Source organism: Harpegnathos saltator, unplaced genomic scaffold (assembly GCF_003227715.2).
Source record: "Harpegnathos saltator strain DR-91 unplaced genomic scaffold, Hsal_v8.6 scaffold573, whole genome shotgun sequence".
Classification (NCBI taxonomy): domain Eukaryota; kingdom Metazoa; phylum Arthropoda; class Insecta; order Hymenoptera; family Formicidae; genus Harpegnathos; species Harpegnathos saltator.
Window position 1 is genome coordinate 736,659 of NW_020230397.1, and position 24,604 is coordinate 761,262.

At 36.4% G+C, this 24,604-nt stretch overlaps 1 protein-coding gene across 2 annotated transcripts in view; it reads left to right on the plus strand.

Moving 5' to 3' along the window:
- LOC105184456 (serine/threonine-protein kinase 17B) overlaps nucleotides 1-24,604 on the plus strand; it is a 268,682-nt gene that overhangs the window by 199,943 nt on the left and 44,135 nt on the right. For both annotated transcript variants that reach the window (XM_019841999.2, XM_025303753.1), the window contains exons 2-3: nucleotides 9,498-9,710; nucleotides 13,351-13,489. In XM_019841999.2, coding sequence (XP_019697558.1) covers nucleotides 9,498-9,710; nucleotides 13,351-13,489 — 352 coding nt within the window. The remainder of the gene's footprint in view (nucleotides 1-9,497; nucleotides 9,711-13,350; nucleotides 13,490-24,604) is intronic.

The following is a 24,604-nucleotide window of genomic DNA, read 5'->3' on the forward strand; positions in this document are numbered from 1 at the left end:
AAGCCACCGAGCCAAGTGGAACGGACGTATGGTGCTGGCGACGTATGTCGGAGATTAGATCGCTAATTGAGCGCGGGCGATCGAAATCGTGCAATCATTAACCCGGTCTACGATCTAGTCCGTACATACGTATTCGATAATGCGAGCACTTACGATCTTGAAACCGGCTGTGTCACGGCGCGTGTCCTCTCCTTCTCTTTGTTCGGCAAAGCGTATCGAGAGACGGCAGGATAGATTTGCCTCCGTAATAGCCTGTAATTAGAACGTAGATAACGACTCGATACGATACAGAATATGCCCGCGATCACTCGCTCTCTCAGTCGCGTTCATGTTTGCCAACCTAGATATCGGGCCAGGCAGCGGTTCTCACCTGTACGATATGCGATCTGCGGCTACATTTCCAGTCGCGCGGAGGTAGCGACCTTCCTTGAAGATAACACGATTTCATAACGCGACGGGATAGTCAATTTTTCCTCGTAGAGATTCCAAGGGTCAGGAGAGAGAGAGAGAGAGAGAGAGAGAGAGAGAGAGAGAGAGAGAGAGAGAGAGAGAGAGAGAGAGAGAGAGAGAGAGGAGATAGGCGGAACGCGGCAATCTCTCGTGCATTTTCCTTATCTTTCAGGCGGAATTTGTAAACAACGATAATTCACCTCGCAGATCGGGATCGGCTGGTGGCGGTAGCGTCACCTGCGCAAAAAGACTGCGAGAACGCGCGAGCCACGACGCGAGCATTTCTATTCCAGCGTGCTGCGCCTTCGACGTCCCCATCTCATCCTTGTGTCCACTCAGTGGGATACCGCCAGCTGGACAATGGCGTCCTAATGATGCTTACTTTGACGCCTGTCGAGCGGTCTTTTCTTACCATCTATCTCTGACTGCGACTATCCTTCGCCAGGAGGGGCCGACCCTTTTGGCCGCCGCAGCTCTTCATGTCCGCCTTTTAGTGGACTTCCGAAAAATATTTTCCACGGGACCTCTCTTTCTTTCTTTCTTTTCCTTTTCTCTCTCTTTGTTCTTCCTTCCCCTTTCTCGCAGGCGGACATGCGCTCTTCCATTTCTGGACACAGCGGACATTGGCGATTCCAAAATATTTTGTCTCTCGATCGCACACTCAATAGTCTTCCTCTCCGTCGCTTCATCCCCGATCTTTTTGTTAGCTTCGTTGAGCCTCGCGTTCGAGTGGTCGAGTATGAATGTGAACACGAGTGATAGCGCAAGTGAGAGATTTCGATGTCGAGTGTACTACGTCGGTCGAACGAGACAAGATCAGAGAGCCGGAGTCGGCGGAACGGATGTCGTTCTCCTAGCCATTACCGGCGCAAAACTCCGCGTCCAAACGCGGCTTCGAGGTACTTCCTCGAACGGCAAGCTCTTTACGTAATACACACGCGTGCTTTCACTGCCATTGCTTGAATTTAGGCTCGCGGATCTAATCGTCCACGAGGAGTAACAGCAGCCGCTGCATCCGCGCATCGGTGCGTTGCTCCAGCGAGTTCGCTTTCTAGCGGTTGTTTAGATCATCGGATTACGGCGAGTTCTCGCGAGCAAGCCAGGACTCCATGCCCCGTGCAATTTCGAGCGCTGCGATTAGCGATTGTTCAACGTATCATTATTACGATCATTATTGTTATTATCGTTATCGTCATTATTATTAGCGAAAAAATTATGATGTGTAACTTCTTTGGTTGTATAACTAATTGAGAGATTAATGACTAATTTTAGTGCAGAGATCAATGCAGAAAGTAATGTGGATGAGAGAGTAGAATAATGACAAAGAAAACGAGAGAGCGAAGAAAAGCGCGAAAGAAACGAGATTTTCCATTTTAGAAGAAGTTGATGTACTCGTGTTAGTTAATTGGACGATCCTTTGTCTCCTGAATTCTCAATCTTTCGAATTATCTTATAAGGAAAGTCGGAACTGCCCCTCACCGATTTTAATGGGCTTTGGATATGTTGTAGAGCAACGAAAACTATTAGACGCGTATTTTTTTTAATGTGCGTATCTCAAGGTTTAGGGGGTGAAACAACCCCTCGAATAAAACTAACATTTTTATTTCTTCCGAATATCTTCTAAAGTACGAGGTATATGAAAAAAATGCTTCTTGCAAAAGTTTTACAGTATTTTATACTGTTTGCAACGGTATATTCAGATTTTTCAAAAGTGTCAAAATTTTCAATCTCTCTCCCTCTATCCCTTTAATTTTACAAAATTAAAAAATTTGATGAGGACAAAAATCAAAGAACATTTGATGCTGAATCCATTCATATATAATAATACATTATGGTTATGATTAATTTTTAGAAAAACGAGATGATATCATCATGCTATAGGCACCGCTGTAGATAGGTGTTGTGTTGTTTCTTTTCAGTTGCGCTGTACTTAAGAACTGTCCCTTATGCATATTTCCTCATACTACAAAAAGAATACTGCAAGAGAATTAATTTCAATGACACAATATGCAACTATTACACGAAATAAAGACGTTAGATAGATGAACGTGCATATATTATAGTATGTCTGATTTAAGTGGAGGCGCTTAATTATTTCTTAGAAAATTAAAGATACCAAAAAAATGTTTAAACAAAAGTTGTTTGGTTTGAAAGGGAATATAAGACAGCGATAGCATTTTGTTTACAAATGGCGCTACTTTCGAGATATTCACTGATCATCAATTTTCTTAAACGTAAATTCCAACTTTTTATTACTTCATCCTTTTCTACCAATTAATTTAAACAACTTTTGTCTGAAACGTTTTTTTACTTGCCTAGTATTTTTTTGAGATATTTAAGGATAACTTGGTAACTTTTTCAATATTTAACTTACGATATCTCGCTAACTGTTTGTCGGAAGAAACAATAGTACTAGACTCTTTTACTTTATTTGGTCTCAAGAATATATTATATAATAAGAATATATTATTAATAAGGTATAATAAGGTAATAATAAGGTATAATAATGCCTTATCTTTTGTTAATTTATGGATCTTTGGAAATTTAACTAACTTTTTATTAATTTAATGATTTTGAAATTTCCAAAAGTACTAATATATTCTTGAGGCCAAATGGAGTAAAATATTTTTTTGCTTTGTCGCAAAATATGGCCGTTTCTCGGTCAATTGCTCATTCAACTGCCTGAATTGCCGATTGCATAATTTCGCGATGATAATCTGAGATAGTTTTAACAGCTCATAATGCAGCACTCCTTGTATCTCACCAGATACATAGGAGGACCTTATGACCATGGATATTTCGTTTTGGCTCGACGGCTCGGACGTTTTGGTTGTGACGTCGAAGGTTCTTCGGAATTTTCCACGATCTTTTGCGATTGGGATTGTCATAATAAATCCATTTTTCGTCTCCGGTCACAATTCGATACAAAAGAACTTGTGTTTGTGTCTATTGAGCAGTGAAAGGCAAGTGGTGACTTGGCTGGCAATAGCATTCTCGAATAATTCATGGGGAACTCATTTTCCTTCCTTCAGAATTTTCTCCATCTTACGCAAGCGTCGAATCACAGTGCTCTGATTAACATGTAACCTTTCGCAAGTTCTACGCTCAATTGAGTCGAATCTTCCTGCAATAACGTTTCCAGGTCATCCGAACTCATCTCTCTTGCGGTCACCCGGCACGCTCCTTGCCTTTTAAGTGAAAATTGCCATCTTTAAAGCGCCGAAACTATTCACGATATGAATTTTCAGCTATCGTACCCTCATCATAAGTCTCGCAGATGATTATGGTTACTTCGGCACCTGTTTTGCGCTGATGAAATAAAAAAAGCATACAATGACACAATATGCGTCTTATCAACTTCCATCTTGATACGAATTAAAGATGGTTATGTCAATGAATATGACTCATTATGCATCAGTTTTTATGCAGATTGACCAATATTGACATAATCTAACAAAAATGCATCGCAACTTTCATATAAATAATTCACAATGCCATCTATACGTGAACGATGGAAACTTTAGCATACCTCTAATATTTTAACTTAAAGTTCTATCTAATCCTATAAAATCTGTTATTCCAAATCTTTTTCTGCCGATAATAGTTTATTAGAATTAACTCAATGTCACTGCTTATTGAGTGTTTTACACTTTTGGAGCTTTCTGTATATTATTATTATTATCGCCATCAATTTTTGTTTTATTGTGCTTTTGATCATTTAAGGTCATTCTTATCAAAATTTTTTTTATTAATAATTTTGTATAAAACATCCTTTCCTCCTTCCTATATTATAGCGCTGCATTTCATAAACAAAATATGACGAAATATTGATTTTATTTTATTTTTTTTAATATAATTTTTAAATTTTAATATAATTTGAAATATGATTTTATTTTAAATATAATAATAATAATTAAAATAAAATATAATTTTATTTTAGATATTCTGAAGGTACATTAATTTCACCAACCACTTCAACAATTAACTTAAATATGTAAATATCCTTAGCTGAAATATTCTAAAATGAACACATTCGTATAAATTTGCGCTTCCTAAATTGAATAATAATTCAGGCTCGTCATTGCGTTAATATTTCGTGAATCATTTTTTTTTTTAATAATTTGTAATACTATTTTCGATCGAAGCGGGCTTTGAATTTCCACATTAGGTCGCTCGGGCTGTGAGAGATCCAAGCTGTTTCAGTCGAAATATTTCGGCATTGTTCTTGCGATGAGATATTAAAACAATCTGCTCTGATATAATCGCGCGGTCTCGGAAAAGATGGAAATCGATAAACTGCAGCACGAAGCTCGCGGACTGTTTGATTAGAAGATCTACCGTGAATTACCCCAGAATTCTACCGTGACCGAAATGTCCATGCTCGGACTACAATCATTCCAGGTATGTGTCTTGCGCGAATCGTATACATAACTTCCTCGAGACTTGCGCAATTTCTTACGTATGACGTTGGTGCTGATAACGGTATTTATTGCATTCGTCCGTATTATTAGGTATTATTAGGTTGTAAAGAAAGTGATTACAGATTTCACACATAGATGTCGTTAGTCGCATTTTTAAGTAACAAGCTTCGCTCCAAATCGTAAAATAATTTTAGAAATTGACAGCTGATATCTTAAAGGTCATTTAGAAACAAAAAGTGCATGAATCGATCAGGTCTTTTATTTACAGCGTCGTCTTGAAAGTGAAGATTTCAGAACAGCATTTTCGCTATATTTTATTTCCTTGCTTTCGCAAAGGAAAGAATGCTGTGCAAGCACATAAAAAGTTATATGCCGTGTATGAGGAGACTGACTTAAAAAAACGATAGTGTCGAAATTGGTTTGCAAGATTTCGTTCTGGAGATTTTGATGTGAAAGGTGCACCATATTCAGGAAAACCAACTGAAGGTGATGAAGACAAGCTAATGACATTGGTTGAAGCAAATCATTGTCTCACTATTTGAAAAATTACGAAGGCATTAAACATGTCGCATAGAAATGCTGTTATGCTATTAATGTGATGGGATTGGAAAGGTGTGGTGTTTTTAGAACTGCTTTCAATGAATCCAACGATTGATTTAAATGTCTACTGTCGCTAATTGGGTAAATTGAATGCAGCCATTCACGTAAAAAGACCAGAATTAGGACCAGAATAAAAAAATTGTAGTGTTCCATCATGACAACGCAATATCACACACAAGTTTGATAACCAGAAATGATTGAAATCACCATACTCACTTGATCATGTACCATCAGATTATCACTTGTTTCGGTCTCTACAAAATTCTTTAAATGCTATAAACTTCGATTCAAATGAAGGTATTAAAAATTGATTGATGAAGGTATTGAAAATGAAGGTATTAAAAAGGTACGAGTATTAAAAATCACTTGGTTCAATTTTTTGCCGATAGGGACAAGACTTTCTATGAGCGCGGAATTATGAAGTTGGTTGAAAGATAGCAAAAAGTGTTTGAACAAAATAGTAAATACATAATTGAATAAAATTTTCACCTTCTATGAAAAAATCGTCTTTTATTTTTTTTTTTAAATCGGCAATCACTTTCTTTACAGTCCAATATTATATGCAGAAGTATTGTTCTTTTTAACTCTTTGGGGCATAAAAAGTGGAATAAAATGTGTTCTACTTTTTTAGTACTTTTTTAGTTAGTTATACAGAGTATTTAAAAGAAAAGGTGCAGAACTTTAAGGGTAGATAGTACTCACAAAATGGAGAAAAAAAGTTCGAATAAACATGAGTCGAAAAATTTATATCTTCAAAGTTATGAACAATTATTTAATTTAATTAAAACAAGAGAGAGTGACTTATTTAAATTTTATTCTACTTTAAAATATTAAGATAACTCCAAGCATAGCAGTTTAGTTTATCGTTTAGAAATAAAGCAAACCTATTCTGTTATATTTTTTTAAATAAAATTTCTCTATAACTAGTCTTGTTTCAAAATCCTATACCTTAAAGAGTTAAACATTCACGTTTATACCGCATTGCACTCTTGCCAGGATAATTTAACCTGAATGTCTTTTATATTCACACATACACATACACATTCACAAATGCAACTTTTGCACGTGTACTATACAGAGTGTCTTGTTTTAAATGAATTAAGCAAAAAACTTGAACAATATGAGAGATACTAAGAAACGTTTCAGACAAAAGATGTATGATTTCAAAGAAGATATAAAACAATTATATCATTTTGTTTACAGATGGCGCTACTTTTGAGATATTCATGATCGTTATTTTTCTTAAATGGAAATCTCAATTTTTTATTACATCACCTTTTTCTACCAATTAATTTGAACAACTTTTGTTTGAAATATTTTTTTATTTGCTTAATATTTTTTGAGATATTTAAGGAAACTTACGATATCTCGCTAACTACTTGTCGGAAGGAAAAGTGGTACTAGACTTTTTTACTCTATTTGGCCTCAAGAATATATTGTTACAACAGTGCTCCGATTTTTGTTAACTTATCGACCTTTGGAAATTTCAAAATCATGAAATTAACAAAAGTCAAGGCATTATTCTAACAATATATTCCTGAGACCAAATAGAATAAAAAGGTCTAGTACCACTTTTTCCTCCGATAAATAAATATCTTAAACTAAATATTGAAAAAGTTACCAAGCTTTAAATATATCAAAAAAGTATTTTGATTTTATGTCCCCCTTGAAACAATGCAACTTTTGTCGGAAACATTTTTTTCTAAAACGTTTAGTTGCCGAGATATTTTGCCGTTCCTATACTTTTTATACACCCTGTATATCTATCGTATACTTCGTATGTAGATTGCTCTCGTCCCGCATAATTGAGAAGGTTTTGCAATCGAGCCGCGGAATTCAATACTTTCCCGTGATATTGCAATCAATCGCAAGAACGTTCGAATCCGCGATTCAATCTCGGCCTCCAATTTGCCATCGCAATTTGTCATTCGTTTCTCATTAATATGGCGACACGCGGCAGAAAATGTCTTATGTTCGACATACGTACATTACACACGGCGCTGAAGCGCCATCATTCTCATTACTTTTTGCCGCAGCTTGGCTCGCTTTTCGAAGTGATATAACATGAATGCAGATGTACGACCGCAGAAACATACGTATGTAACGCAATAACGAGCAATAACGGTAACGTGGTCGACGTCGCGACGGTGACGGCGCTGATGATAGCGGCGGCGGAGTGCAAAGAGAGACGACTTTTCCGCGATGAAAATCGCTCAGCGTGTGTTTCTCCTCTATGGTCAAGCGAGCGTAAGGGACGCATGAAGCGCGTTATTAGCGGGAAAAGTGAAAGCGACCGGCCGTTTTGCGCTTGTACGATTTCCTCGTGCGATATTATTATTTGTCTATCGACGTCTTTATTAGCGGCGTCAGCCGCGGAAACGAATCATAGCGATAAGCGAACGCGCGCGGAGATATGTATTCCGCGATTGTCCGTATAGTCACGATCATACCCAACGTTACGAAATTTAATTATTCGCTCGGCGAAATGGAACATTCGGATTGCCTCGCGCTAATTAACGTTTCAACAAACGAAGGCGCCGCGACGACTATATAGCATCAGCTTGCCCGGCGTACTTGTCCGTATAATTGCCGAGGTACGAAATTTTATGATTGATCGTGCCCGGGAGAAATACGGAACTTCAATTCCGAGTATTTCTCTCGCATTTTCTCTTTTCCTCCTTTTGCATCGTTCCGCTTCTTTCTCTAAATTTACTTTTTTTACCGTTCATAATAGATAATTGAGAACAATTACTTGCGGTTAATAAAACTGACAATAATTATCTTTATGATTATGATAAAATATTAATATTGAAATATAAGATCGAAATGCGAAACGTTGGAAGGAATACTACATATTGATATTTTATTATTATAATTACAATTAGTTATTATTACTGTTAGTTTTATTAACCGCAAATGACTATATAACTAAATATGATTGGTTCTCCCTTCCATAACTTTAGAACGGGTCTTAATGTTGATGGTCGTCCGTCTGAGGTTCCGCAGTTTTATACTGGTTGTGATAGAAGCAAGTCTGTGCGCGTCAAAATGAGTAATCTGACGATGGAAGAAAAGATCTGTCTTATCGAGTGCTTCTTTTCTAGAGGAAAAATATACAGGGTGTCCAATTTTAATCTATCACTCCTCGCAACTTTGCAGGGGGCGGTCGTAGAAAAAAATGTTTCAGACAAAAGTTGTATGGTTTCAAAGGAGACATAAAACAACTATTTTGTTTACAAACGACGCCACTTTCGAGATATTTACCGATCATTACTTTTCTTAAATGGAAATGTTTATTATATTACCAATTTTTTATTATATCATCCTTTTCTACCAATTAATTTTAACAACTTTTCTGTCTGAAACATTTTTTTATTCGCCTAATATTTCTTAAGATATTTAAGGAAAACTGGATAACTTAAATATTTAACTTATGATATCTCGCTAACTATTTGTCGAAAGAAAAAGTAGTACTAGACTTTTTACTCTGTTTAGTCTCAAGGATATATTGTTACAATAGCGCTCTGACTTTTGTTAATTTGATGATTTTGAAATTTCCAAAAGTCGATAAGTTAACAAAAGTTAGGGCACTATTGTAACAATATATCCTTGAGATCAAATAGAGTAAAAGAGTCTAGTACTATTTTTTCTTCCGACAAATAGCGAGATATCATAAGTAAAATACTAGAAAAGTTATCAAGTTTTCTTTAAATATCTCAAAAAATAGGCAAATATAAAAATGTCTTAGACAAAAGTTGTTAAAATTAATTGGTAGGAAAAGATGACACAATAAAAAATTGGGGTTTCCATCTAAGAAAAGTAATGATCAGTAAATATCTCGAAAGTGGCGCCATCTGTAAACAAACTAATATAGTTGTTTTATGTCCCCTTTGAAACCGGTTCGGGACTTTTTGGACACCCTGTATATCGCCTCAATATTTTTATTTTCTTCTCTTTGTCGTTGTGCACGTTATACTAAGATTATTTCATGATGTATCTTTTTTTAACGCAGTATATCTTTTTCAGAGGGAAATACGCAACGGTCAGAAGATGTCGCGAGAGATCCAGCGGCAGACAATGGGCCGCCAAGTTCCTGAGGAAGCGGCGACGCGCGCAGGAACTCAGAGCGGAAGCGCTTCACGAGGTCGCGGTACTGGACGCCGCGGCTCATTGTTCTCGCCTTGTCTCCCTCCATCAGGTCTTTGAGACCAACACTGAGATGGTGCTTGTGTTGGAGCTGTAAGTGCCAAAGAAATTGCTACCAGTTTATTTGCTTTTGTTCTTCTCAAAATATCCCGCACGTCGAAATAAATATTCGAACGTTTTACCATCATACAACAAACATTTGGCAGTATTACGATATTTAATTGCAGCATTTATAGCATTCTTATCGCAAAGCTACTGAACACATCTACTTTTTCGCTATTTGAAAACTCGATAATGATACGCTTATTGGACTACGACTTGCTTGTTACTTCGTACGAATCTTATTGTTAGATAGACATAGACGGCACTGTTTCTCTCGATCGAGTATTTATAAACATTGTCCGCAATATCCTTTTCTTCTAGATACTTGATGCCGAATGTTTATTGTACGTATGGTGGGATAATTCGAATATTTGTTTTAATATTAGTAGTGTGATTTAGATAGGGGTTTTGCAAGAGATAGCACTAATGTCAGTTTTGTCGAAGACATTCTCATCACAACTATTGTTTTTTAATGCTTTAATATTAATCCTTAATATTTAATCATTTATTAACAATAGGCGCAGTAAAAATCGTGTTAATATCATCTTAAAAATGGAGCTTCCTAAAGAGCATCTTTGATATGCGTTGCATTTATTTTTAATCAGAAGAAAACGGCGACTGAGGATCATAGAATTCTGATAGAAACTTATGATGATGTTGCTCCATCAATTAAAACATGTAAATATTGGTTCATATGACTCAAAAGTAGTGATTTCAATGTTAACGACAAAGATTGCGCGGGATAACCGAAAAAGCTTGAAAATCCAAATTTGCAAGCATTATTGGACGAGAATTCAGCACAATGCATTTTAGAAATTACCAGAGCATTAAATATTGATCGTACAATAGTTACTAAATGTTTACATGATATGACAAAGATTCACAAAGAAGGAGAATGGGTTCCACATGAATTATCGGAAAATGCCATTGCAAACCGGCTGAGCATTTGAATTTCGTCGATCGCCAAACAAAAATGAAGAGTTTTTTGTATCGAATTGTTACTGGGGATGAAAAATGGATCTATTTCGATAATCTCAAACGAAAAAAGTCACGGGTTAATCCAAGCCAACAACATTCACTTCGAGGCGCAATATTCACGGTCCAATGCTATTGCTGTGTATTTGGAATCAAGAAGGTGTCGTGTACTATGAACTGTTAAATCCAAATGAAACTATCACCGCTAATTATTATCGACGACAATTATACAAATTGAAGCGGCCAGTAGACCAAAACGGTCATCAATTGCGAATAAACAACGCAAAGTGATCCTTCTTCACGACAATGCTCGACCTCATGTTGCATTACACTAGTTGACACTGATTTTGTCACAAAAAGAGTGACACATGATTTCCATAGGATTTTTTCCGTAGATTACGAATCTGAAATCCAAAATGTTCCATCATGTCACATTTTTGAGAAAATGGCGGTTAAAATGTGAAAAAAAACGCGTTTTTGGCACTTTTCGAACCTCTGCCACAAGGAAACGGGACGTGATACAATACTGTACGTGAGCTAAAATTAAAGCTTGAGCCTTAAATTTTAAATATATGACGCTAGATAATATATGACAATACTGTGAAGTCGTGTAGCACTAGGTTTTTGATTGGGTGCGCGCCAATTTCGATCTCGCGTTTAACAGTGAACCTAGTTGCCTTGTAAAGCCTAAAATAAGTTTATATAAAATAAACTAACCTAAAATAAAAAGGTTTAAAAACGTTACTGTAAATTATAAAAAAGAATTAATGAAATATTTGGAAAAATATATATAAATATTAACGAAACTGTTCTCTTGAGGGTTTCCGGAATCGCTGATCTCGAATTTCATAGCTACTAATCTGATTATCGACAATTTATGTTAACTTTCAATAGCTTTCTTAAATTGTCTTATTTTAAGCTATTTTATCTTACGTTTGCTTACTTGAGACTTTCCGTTGTAATCAGGTTTACTGTCAAACGTGGAGTCTAAATTGGCGCGCGCCTAGTCAAAAAACCAGTGCTACACGATTCCACAGTATTATTACATGTTATCTAACGTCATATATTTAAAGTTTAAGGTTCAAGCTTTAATTTGAGCTCACAGTACAGTATTGTATCACGTCCCATTTCCTTGTGACAGAGGTTCGAAAAGTGCCAAAAACGCGTTTTTTTTCACATTTTGACCGTCATTTTCTCAAAAACGTGACGTGATGGAACATTTTGAATTTCAGATTCGTAATCTATGGGAAAAATCCTATCGAAATCATGTATCATTCCTTTTGTGACAAAAAAGTCGCAAAATGTAGACTAGTGTTATCAGCAAATTAGAGCTGGAATGGGAAGTTTTACCACACTCCGCGTATTCTCCAGACATTGCTTTATCCGATTATCACTTATTCCGGTCGATGCAACATGCTTTAGAGCAGGGGTTTCCAACATCTAAGTCTTCGAAGGTCACAACCGAAACCACGAGTATAGTGGCGGACCATATAATAATTATCTAGCATTTATCATGTTATTTAAGAACTAAAATGTATTCAATTGAGAAAGAAATAAAAAATCATAATTTTAAGGTGTTTAATTAGATATTAAAATTGAAAAAGACACATTAGTCAGATACAAACTTAGGGAAGGAATGCGCGGTTTCTCCCGCTCCTTCCATTCCGGCCCGTCTGGAAGGCACGCCTGGGGGATTTAGTCGGTAAGAGTCCGATATAATCCTCGCCCGAGTCTCCAAAGGGGCGGGGGTATCCATGAGGATTTCCCCCCCGTGAACAAGAGAAAGTCAGACATAAACTTTAACAACAAAAATTAGCTCGTCAAATCTTTTAATTGCTGCTTTGTCAGATAATTTTATTTGCAATTGTTTACTACTTTTCCCGGCTTCGCGGGCCGTATACAGTTGGCAACCTCTGCTCTAAAGGATACACATTTTCGTAACTTTTGTAACTTCGAAGTGCGAAAATTTGTTGAAAATTGGATCAACTCCAAAGGAAAAGCTTTTTATCCTCGCGGAATTCATTTCTTGTCAGAAAGGTGGGAAAAAGTTAGAAGGAAAATATTTTGATTAAGGTATTCGTTTCCATTATCTTGTTTAAGTAAATCAGTTTTTGGAAAAACCCCTCAAAACTAAATCATACTTCTAATAAATCTGAAATATGTCATTAACTACTCACTTTTGGTCATCTTACCCTACTATTTTTTTTACATAGGATATTTTAAGGAATCAGCTTATACAAAATAAACCAAAGGAGTTCTATTTAAAATAAAAATGCAATTGTATATTTGTGGGTTGTATTATTGCACCAACAAAAAATTGATTTCATAAGAGAATAATGCTTATTAAGTCATTCAGTTTCCTCTTATACCATTTTTTCTACTATCCAAAGTGTAATAGATATTAACTGCTACGGTTCTGTGAAACACTCCGTATATATATACCCGCAGGTGCGGGTTAATCGTGAAATTACAACACTTATTCGTCCTGATATTTATTCGTGCTGAACTAATTTAACTAAACTTATGGTATCACCATGCATTAGAAAATAGAAGAATAAAACTAGAATCAAAAAGGGGAGCAGAAACGCGTACGCCATGAAAATGTAAATATTGTGTAAATTACACATAAGATGATGAGTAATTCTTATTGCTACAGGGCGCCCGGCGGCGAACTACAAATGATACTTGACCGAGACGAAGTCCCGGAAGAACGACAAGTTGCTAGATTACTTAAGCAGATTTTGGACGGGATCGCCTTCTTGCATTCCCTGAACGTAGCTCACCTCGATATCAAGGTAAGTTTGAATGATCGAACGGGGCGTTTCCACGGGGTGAGGATGGGCTTGACGACGATGGCTAGGATGATCGTGAAGTGTTAACCATGATCAAACGACGCTGTAGAGTGATATCAAGAAACACGGTAGTGTCCCGCACCAAGTGAACGCGTAACGAGAGGAACGACCGCGAGACCGGCCGTGTAGACTTACGCAACGCCTCTAGTTGAGTACAGCAAAGATTTATCGTTCCGTTATAACAGTTGAAACGGTGAGGTTCTGGGTGGGCTCAATCGACTCCTTAGGTTCAAATTACGTAAAGAAATCGCCTTTATTATTTTCCTATGTGTCCTACGAATCGCGTTACTTCTGTTCAAAGTACGAAATCGTCAAGCTTTCCAACCAAGAAATGGCTACAGTTGAACAATTTCCTCACTAAAAGCGTCGTGGAACGAATCAGCTGGTTAACATGATGGCTTATTGAAGCTTGTAATAAGTGAGCGAACGAGCAAGCAAATATAAAATACTTTTAATGCTCGTGGACTTGCCAAGTGTTTTTTTGATTATCGAGTTTATTTTTTGGGAATTTTTGTCATTGGAGAAGCTTCGAAATGAAGTAAAGTACTTATTCATGTTTGCGTATAAAAACTGTAAAAAAGAAAATACTTAACATATAATTTCCTTTTTAGTTTCAATTGGTGCAATATATTAGTATTACTATTTTCACAGGAATTATTGGCATATGATTTAATTTATTGGTATTATCGTTTTTTGTTTTGGAATATATAAGGAAATATAATTAAACGGTATAATATTTAATTAACTTTAATATTTATTTTTATTTGGTTGATATGTCGTTTACGTGAAAGTGCACAAATATGTGTAGTTTCTCGCGGATATCTTTTTTGCGAAGCTAATAATTCTAATATTAAGATAATGCTTGACAGCGTTTACGTGTCGCGCGAAACAATGCTTCAATTTCAGCCTTGAATCTGAATTTGAGAATGAATATTTCGGATTGGATATTCTCGACATTTGTTGCCAACAACGTACGAGCGTCGCGGTTTTATCGACGGTACTAAAATTTTCCGCCGGTAGCGTCGATTTTTATGATTTCGAGGATCTGAGGCACGTCGTAACCTCAAAAGCAACACGTGAAGTGCGATAACGGCTCAAGATTGCCGGCTCGTGCAAACGATTCTTGTCTCGTAATTTTTCCTGTGTGCGCCACGAACGGAACGCATATAGAACGCTTTTGGCTGAAGCATATCTCAGCGGGCAATCGTACAACATTTAATGTAAAATTATAGTAATAATAATGATAACTTTATTGGGCGCAACGACGATCGAAAGAAGATATGCATGCAGACAAAAACATGCATAAATAATATTTGTTGCGAGCAAAAAGCAAAGCAAACGCATAATGCACAAGGCCGAACTTGTAAAAGAAGAAATTTATAAATAGACATCCTCTTTTCTAAAAGGAAAGATAAAAATATAAAAAATATATATAAAATTGGAAGATATCTAAAAGTGGGAAGAAATATATGGCATAATAGCTGTCACGGTTTTTAATATTCAGAAATATATATTTACCCGCAATAAAACGGGCGACTAAATTTTAGCACAGTTTTCTAACATATTTCAGTAGCGATAACTCAGCGAAAAATCATCGTATTGAGATGAGACTAAGATGAGATCAAATTAAAACTTGGACATTTCTTGTCAACAATCAAAAACCTAAAAGTGAATTATAATAAATGTTTTACAAAATGGGAAAAAGTTTTGTTTTTTAACTGTTACACTGCTCAGGGAAATCGGTTCTCTGGTACAAAAACGTATGAGGTTTAAAGCTCATTTATTTCATCATTATAAATTGATGGAAATAAACGTTTGTATACTATAAGTAAAGTTTCAAAATACACAGGAGAAATATTTCTATTTTAGATTTTAGATCGCGGTATACTTATTTAAGGGCTGAGATAATAAAGATATAGTTTGTGTCTAGACATTTGTACTTTTACCTATTACGCAAATCTCTCAGCAGTATTCTTGGTCGTGATAATTTAGTGTGCTCTTTATTCTATTATGTTTAACCCATTTCGCAAACAAGTGCACAATACGTCGGCAATGGAGAGAAAACATTTGTTCGCTAATCGGCACTGAAATCGCGAACTCTCACACACAAACGCGAGATATCGGAGAAAGGAGCACAGGTGGGACTTGGCGGTTTATCGGTGAAAATAATCATGTCGCAAGGAAAGAAAGAAAGAAAGAAAGAAAGAAAGAATCAGTCCACTACGCTCCCCTCCCTTTGCGTCGAAAAGCGTCCCGAATTTCGGTCGGCTAAAGGGCCGGCGGGTGCGCGTGTTTTTATCGCGTCGCATCGTGTTGGTTATACTTTGGTGCGTGCGGAGAGCCGTCGCGAGAAAGAAATTCTGGCAAGGGAGCGACGACATTTCGGATCCTTCTGGCGATTTCTCAGCGGTGCTACTTGCGTTCCGTGTCGCGGTCCGCACGATCGACCTAAATTGTTATATAAACGTTTGCGCGTGTGAGAGTGTATAACGATCTCCTTTGCCAAAAGCTTTCGCCGATCAGGGGTAATTTCTTCGCGGCGACTTTGCGTCGGTGGTGCACTTTACGTTGAGAACGAATGAATTTCTCGATATACATCGTGATTGAAAATGCTTGATTTATTTTCCTTGGCGAAAATGTCGAGAGAAGTGATAATATCAGGTTGGCAACAAAGTCATATCGTTTTTCACGGATAGATGACTTTACTTGTCATTAAATGCAACTAACTTCACTCCAAATCCTATAACCTTTACATCATTTGACAGTTGACATTTCAAGCTTTCTTAAAAAGAAAAAGTGTGTCATTCGATAAAGAATTGTTTGTTTGGCATTGAATTAAAAATGGATAATCAAAAAGAAAATCTCCGCCATATTTTGCTTTTTTACTTCCAAAAAGGAAAAAAACGCTGTGCAAGCCCATCAAAAGTTATGTGCTATGTATGGTGAGGAGTCCTTAACAGAACGCCAGTGTCAACGTTGGTCTGTTCGTTTTCGTTTAGGAGATTTTTCTATGAAAGATGCACTATGGTCAGGCCGGTCAATTGAGGTCAGTGACGACAAAATAAAAGCATTATTTGAATTCAACCGCCATTATATAACATGGGAGATCGCTGAAAAGCTAAAAATATTACATACGAGTATTGAAAACCATTTAATCTTTTGCTGCACAAGTCAACATATATATGACATCTTTTTAGCTATCGTTTCTCTTAAATTTTAAATTAAGAATTTCTTGTCTCTTTGTATGAAAAAATCGTTCTTCGTTTACATAGATAAAAAAACGACACGTGATTTTCTTGCCAACCTGATAATAATTTGTCACGATAGACTTCGATCTATTTAACTAAGTTTTGAGTGAATATTCTGTCGAAATAAGATCTGTATTTAAAATCAATCGAACAAATATAAACCTGTTTATTTATCTTCCCGAAATTCTTCGCTTTCGAAAAGCTTTTTCAGTCGTTTACAACTAGGAAAATATCAGATACATAAAACAGGAATAAGCACACACTTATATTTAGGTATTATTAGAAAATTTGTTACAATATAATTATTTTTCGAATGACTATAAGTTTTTTAATTATTATTTTAATAGGTATTTTAATAGGTAATAACTTTATGAATAGAAAATCTCGAATTATGAATAGAAAGTTTCGAATTGATCAAAGAAGCTGTTGTTGAAATTGAGGTTACGAAACACTTCGTTTCGTATTGCATGATATTGCAGGAATACTTTGTAGTATAGACATAAATAAATAGAGAAGTGACATTACAAATATCACTTTGATTAGCCATCTAGATCATATCATCTAAGCATCGTTTCATTTTTTCATTGCGACGACTGTGAGTAAGAGCATATGAAGTGTGAGTAAATTATAATCTGTTTGATAAGAGCATGTCTAGCAAAACTTTCACATGAAAACCGTTAAGAAATTTCAATAGAAGGGACACTTCACTTAAGATGTTTTGTAGAGAAATCTTCAATTATTGTTCGACCTTGGTGACAAAAAGACATGTTTCGTTATGAGTACCGCATACGAATTGCGATTTGAAGCTGCGTTTCTCTGTATATCCGAAAGAACCAAAAATGTCACGCTAAGCATCTGCTAAGTATATGAAAAAGGCATTTGTAATTAAGTAAGTAAATTGCTACTTAAGGGTGAAAAACATCTATCACTTACCAGAACAATACTCGTCTATCGTTGCGAGGTGGAGAAGCAGCAATAATGAAAAAAAGGTAAATATATCATATGATACGATAAGAAGACGTCTATATGCTCATAATGAGGAACATTGAAATACAGTGAAAAAAACCTAGAGAACACTTTCCGAAAAACACCTAGAGAAAGGAATTGCTTGAGCCCAAGAAAATATGAACCGTGATTGGGGCGATGTAATTTTTTTTCGACAAAGCTTCTTTTTGAGCAGATACTTCTATCATTTAAACCTGATATATCCTTATATTGATAGGGGTATACCAGGTGTCCAACGAATTAAGCATCTGTTGAAGGTACACGTCTCGAAGTTGTTTCTCAAAGCAAGGATTTGGCATTTTGCATACTTTTATAGATAATTTATACGCTGGTAAAATTTATACGCAGACAATTTATACGTTGGTAAAATGGTCAAAATTTATGAAAAGGCTTTAATCTGTTATCTGCTCAAAAATGGTTCATAAAGAAAAACGAAAAATGGATACTACAAGAGAATAATGACTTTAAACATCAAAGTTATTGTATCTTTATACTGCATGGAAATAAGAAAGTGATGTTAAATTATTGATTGACCGTCACAATTACCGAATGCAAATCCCATCGAAAACGTTTGGTCTTAGATGAAGCTTAATCAGGGAAAGAAAATTTGGAAGCATTTCGAGGCAAAGATGATTTCTGTGTCAACCTTCGCAACTCGATATCTTAGCTGGCTCTAGTTAGATAAACAGAAAACTGATCCTGAAGGAAAGGAGAAAAGCGAGAAGTAAAATTTCTCCAATCCACTTTAGAAACGGTGTAATATGGCTGTACAAAAAAACTTAGCAGATGAAGAAGATTTAAATTTAATAAGAATAACGAAATAATGTCGCTACTATAGCTACAGTGTCAAGTACTTGTCGAGTAATTTTGCATGCTTGTTGGAAAGATGCTAAATACAAGTCTGGAACATTCATAAGATTGTTGTCAGCTGAAGACCAAGTAGAAAATTCCTTATTCAGAATTACTAAGCAAGAAAGATGCATCTACGATCTAATGCATCTACAATTAAGGCTTCGATCTTATTACTATATCCTACTATATCCGATGTGAGCTGAGTACCAGAGCAGGTGTCGTTCATTAAAATTTCCGCAGAAATTCAATATCAATATTAAATCGAGCAAATTGCAAACAAGGTTAAAAAATTCAAACTGAAGACTGGTATCACGAGAAGTAGTATTTGGAAGGCTATATAACGAGATAGTACAAGCAGGTTTACCGGAAAAGATAATCCGAATAATATAAAGATTTATATTATTTATGGCGCATAAACGCTTGAGGAGAGAAATCTCAAATTACGGTGAACTCAATATCCTTGTCAATCAAAATAGCAACGCCACCGCCCACTCCCATCCATTCTGTTGAAGTAACCGTGTTGTAACTAGGGAAGTTAAGCATGCTGTCATTATTGTGCTATGTTTCACTGAGACATATGACTTTAGAGATAAATTTAGAGGAGTGAAAAGCGAGATCTCTTATATTACATGATAAGGATCTGCAATTTCACCGCAATAGAATAAGACCAAAATTCTCGAGAGCTATTTTTATAAACGGCATAAAGGAAGAGAAATTGATATATGGCGATATTGATAAGGAAGAAGTTTCGAAGAGAATTAGCGAAGGTGAGATTGGAAACAGAAGGATTAAATTTATTTAAAACGCGACTTCCAAATCTAGAAAAATATACGTTAGCCTCGTGAAGATCCAAACAAAGTGAATCATAATCATCTTGATTTTATCTTTTTTTCTTGATTTTATATTTTTTTCTATCAAGACAGAATACTCGTTATCCGAGATCGAATGAGAAGTGTCATCATATTTATGTTTCTGACATTTACGTGTTTGAGTTTCTTACCAGGTTTTGTGATCTCATTAAGTCCTTTCTGAGTGCATCAAATAGGAAATTGCTTGTCAGAGCGACATAGTTCAGGTGGCCATATTCGTACAGCCAAGTCGCTGGCAATTGGTATATTTTTCGATTTGCCGTATAAAAGGTGTTATAACTACATATGTTTTTCTAAATAAATTGTAGAAGTCAAAGGCTTAAAGTAATCAAAAGTAATCAAGAATAAGTTAGAGTTAGAATAACTGACTTTGTTATTGTTATCAACATCTAGAAACCTTTTCTGGTTCAATAGTCTAATTGGCTTTGGTTATAAGCTTTCTACTTTGAAGGCGGATTCAAATCGTTTAAAATATTTTCCGGCCTCATTGATGTTAATGACCTTGCTAATTATCTGTTTATGAATTTTACATTTGCAATTCAAACAAATCCCATGAAAATAGCCTCTCTCTTTTTTTTCTTTTTTCTCGAATGTAAAATCCTCCAGTTTATTAGTCGTAATAGTATCAAATAAATACACACGGAACGTTTTTAAGGTAAATCTTTTATAATCCTAGGAATAACTTTTAAAATTTTATTAACTCGGATTTTGTTGCAAGAACTGTCTTTTATTGAGACGAAAAAAGCGCCAAGCTCTTTCGTTCTTTCAATGTGCACTTCAAAGGGGCTAGAATGATCAGTGTTATATCTGTTTTCCAACAATTTTGCTAGTCTATTAAGAATGTCCTTGAAAGGATGCTTATCTAGTTGAGATACATCTATAGAAGGAGATAAAGGAGTATTCTTTGGTTGAGAATTAATTGTTTTGACAGCGTAGATGGCAGTTTCTAAATGAGAATCTACATTCGCCATGTAGGTTTGAAAACCTTCACGAAGTTAAATGAAAATTTTTCATTCATCATATATTAACCACGTGTACGAAAGATACAACAAAAACAAAGACTAAGATGGACAAAATGCAGCAAGAAGATCGGTTATGAAATCGTACAGCTAAAGAAGGTACAGATCACTTAATATATAGCAGCGAAGGACCAATATTCAAGATAAAATCGTCGTGGAAACAACGGATTTGATGGTAAAGACCAAACGAAATCTACGTGTCCACGTGTAATACATTTTATCACGCTCTCAATAGACTCGACACTTTGTAAAAACAAGATGTGGCTTTCGATATATCCAGTTTAATGTCGCTTTTTTAATCACTCAGGGTTCTACTTTGCAGTGTTATATGTATCAATCGTGGACAGGAAGATTGAGGTAGGACCCGATTAACCACGTTGCAATCGGACATAACCAATAATATCACTCCAATTTAACCTAATTCTAACCTAACTAACTAATTTAATTGGCCTTGTCCAATCATACTGTGTCGAATTGAGATGCCCTCGAAATATATTCGGTGTGAATTTTGGAACGCATTCGTCTTGTCCAATGGGAAAATTTTTCCGTTGCGAAACGAACTCTCCCATTGGACGAGACGGATGCGTTCTGCAATCCATATAAGAAACGGCGGACAAGTTTTTTGTTTACGATCGTATGTGCACTTTTTCGCGCGTATGTATGCGTGCATGTGTAGATTTCGACATTATGTCACCCGACACTTCGCGCTGGAAGAAATGAAAATAGATCGACTGCGTATCAAGCGCCGTCGCCGTTGCCGCCGCCGTCAATGATTCATCTAGTCTTACGCAGCGCTCAACCGTGTTCTTGAATATGTTCCTAAGATCTACTTAATTTTCATCCTGTGATAGAAGAGCCTCTGAGGCTCTTTAAAAATCACATGCAATGAATGTAATAGTACAAATAGCCTATCATATATATTAATGTTACTATTTTTATTAAATAAATAAATCGAAGTAAAGGAAGTAAAATATTTTATTATTAATTATTAATTTCTGCTTTTCTGTACTGAGAGCCTCTGAGGCCTCTGTCCGTTTGTGTTATAAAATCACTCTGTCCTGATGAAGGTTAAACGTCATTCTCGCCACTCACCGCCGAACGTTAAGCACTATGGCGACCTGCGCGCGCATCTTTTCTCGGGGTATATCAACGACGTGACGTGTCCTATTAAAAAATCGACGACACGCGCGCGAACACATGCATGGGCTACGAAATAACGTTGTCTCGAAACAGCGCACGGCGATGGAACGCCGACGAAATAGGCGCCGATGCACAGGGGGTGGCGAGGGGTGTTCCTGCCCGTGAAATTTTATTTTTGTAACGGTGTCGAGGGAGTCCGTATGGAAATAGTCCGTTATATCTCATCGTCGTTTACACGTTACGTCGTGAGGACAATGTGAAAGTATCGTTTCACGCCGCCCGAGCGGATCCTGCGTGACGTTCATGAATCTAAAAATAATTTCTTCATGCGAGCAAAAGCGTATCCTGCTTCTCTCTTCCTTCCTCGGTACGCTAGATTGACATGTCGTAAAAATAGCATGGTTGAATCAATGTTTCGTCGAATCTCAAGCGACTTACATTTATAGATTTCGAGAATAAGACTCATATGGCACACGTGAGCACAAAACGTGAGCAAATTGACCGACTACAGCCGATTAATCTTCTTACGATCTATGAATAATCGACAGTGAATGGTCAATTTTTTGCTGCTCGAGTCTTACTGCTTATATTTTGCCGAGTGTGCTTAACTGTCTGGTTTAATATGGCAAGACAATTGAGCAATAGCTTCGTGAAAAAAACGTGATTGATTCATAGCTCGATCGTTTAATTTCAGACAAATATGTCGAAGCGTTATCTGCTTACCGCGCTCCGTTGGTTTCAGTATTGTAGCGACATTCTCTCCTCATACATAAAGTTTTTCTTGTTCGTAAGAAAAGAGCTTTTTGAATATTCGCTTGAAGAATATGGGACCAATAAGAGACCGCATTATGGATGGATCTGTATATTATTAAGAGGTTGAATTAATTCTGGTCTTATTTTGTCAATATTTTAATTTTTATTAAAAAAATGGTTAAATTTACATCAATTAAAATATTCCCCATCGTTAGCTGTGACTTTTTCTCATTTTTCTGGCGACATAGCGATTCCGCGACGATAGAACGATCTGTTTTTCGAAGCGATCCAATCAGACACCCATTTTTGCACATTCTCGTAATTATTGAAATGTGTATTTGCCATGAAGCGTGTTGCATCGATCGGAATAGATGACAATCAGATGGTGCTAGGTCTGGAGAGTATGCTGGGTGCGAAAGGATTTCCCATTCGAATTCTAACAATGTTTGTTTAACGATTGAAGCAACATGTGGACGTGCAAAAGAATCATTTTGCGTCTATTGCTGGCTATCGTTGGCCTTTTTTGCATCAATTCGTCATTCAATTTATTCAATTGTTGCTTCCCCATAACTGTTTTAGAAGCCCATAGTACCCATAGCCACCACACCTTTTATATCTCACCAAATACGAGCATTTCTTTGCGACCATAAATGTTCCGTTTTAGTGTCGATCTTGATGGTCGATAGTCCTGGATCAACCCATGATTTTTTTCGCTTCGGATTATCAAAATAAATTCACTTTTCATTTCCAGTTACAATTCGCTACAAAAAACTCTTTTCTTCTGTCTGGCAAACAAAGATATGACGATATTCAAACGATTTGCAATGATACATTCACTCAATTCATATAGAACCCATTTGTCTTTCTCTTGAATTTTTGCTATGGCGTGTAGACGTTTAGAAATTGTTGATTTATCAATGTTGAGTTGTTCAATCAATTGTCTGTTCGTTTGAGCGGTATTTTCATTTAATAACGCTTGCAATTTAGAATCTTCGAATTTTTTTGGTTGACCAGTATATTCTTTGTCAAATCGAAATCATCACTTTTGAATCGTTGAAATTAAAATTTATAGTTGGAATACGACAAAGCTTGATCACCATGAGTTATAACAAGCATTTCATGAGTTTCAGTTGCCGATTTTTTCAAATCATACAAAAAAGTAATGAATGCAATTTTGTACGATCCATTTTAGACATGTATAAATAATGAAATTATCAGTAACAATAGTGTGCAAACTATCATATGTTATAGAGAAATGTCAAATCTTTTAGTGTTGCCGAATTTCAACATTCGTTGAACAACTAATCATTAACTTGTTATTAAAGCCGTCTATTGCTAGGGACCAGAACTAATTCAAACTCCTAATATATGTACACATTGAGAATGATTAGCGACTATGACCATTCCGTCTTGATCGGCAATAATAATCGTAAATGAACGAAGTAAGTTCACGAAGAGCCGAGGTCGACGATGTAACTCGGACGTGCGCGTCGCACAAAGCGACAAGCAGTCTTCCCTATTTAGTAGCGAAGATTTGTAATTTACGAGTTACATGCTGTACCGCGCGTAGACAAGTAGGTGCGCGAATACGTGTTTATCGATTATATCGGCGTGATCGATATGGGTGAGCCAAGGTAAGCGAGTTGTATTAATAATGTTCCAGCGGCGACACAAAGCAGGCTCTCTTGCTCGCATGTCTCGGCTTTTTTCAGCTCCCCTGCCAATCCTTTACATTCCTTAATGTGGCTCACGCACTGACGACGGTGATGAAGTTATGCAACCCAATTACGAGGCTTATGTGCATTCGTCGCTCGTTTTATCAACTTATTAATGTCTGCGTGTCTGGCGGTTTCGCATTTAGTCGAGCTCCCCTCGAGTGCTTTAGTGAGATTCGACGAATTGTTTCAATTTCGTGTATTTGCTTGTCGATTAAAATATTATCGTCAGATTAGTCCCTGTGTGCTAATTATTAAGCGGTTGTGCGGCTGCACGTTAGAGCGACCTTTGCGGCATCTTATCGATCTGTCTTGGTCTGATAATGGCAATGTGCTCGAGCGATGATCTCCGGTGATATCGCGATATTTTCACACTGATAAGATAATTTTATACGTGGCTGACACGAACGCTATTACCGCACAACTACACAATTTCTATCATCGAGGACTGGTCACA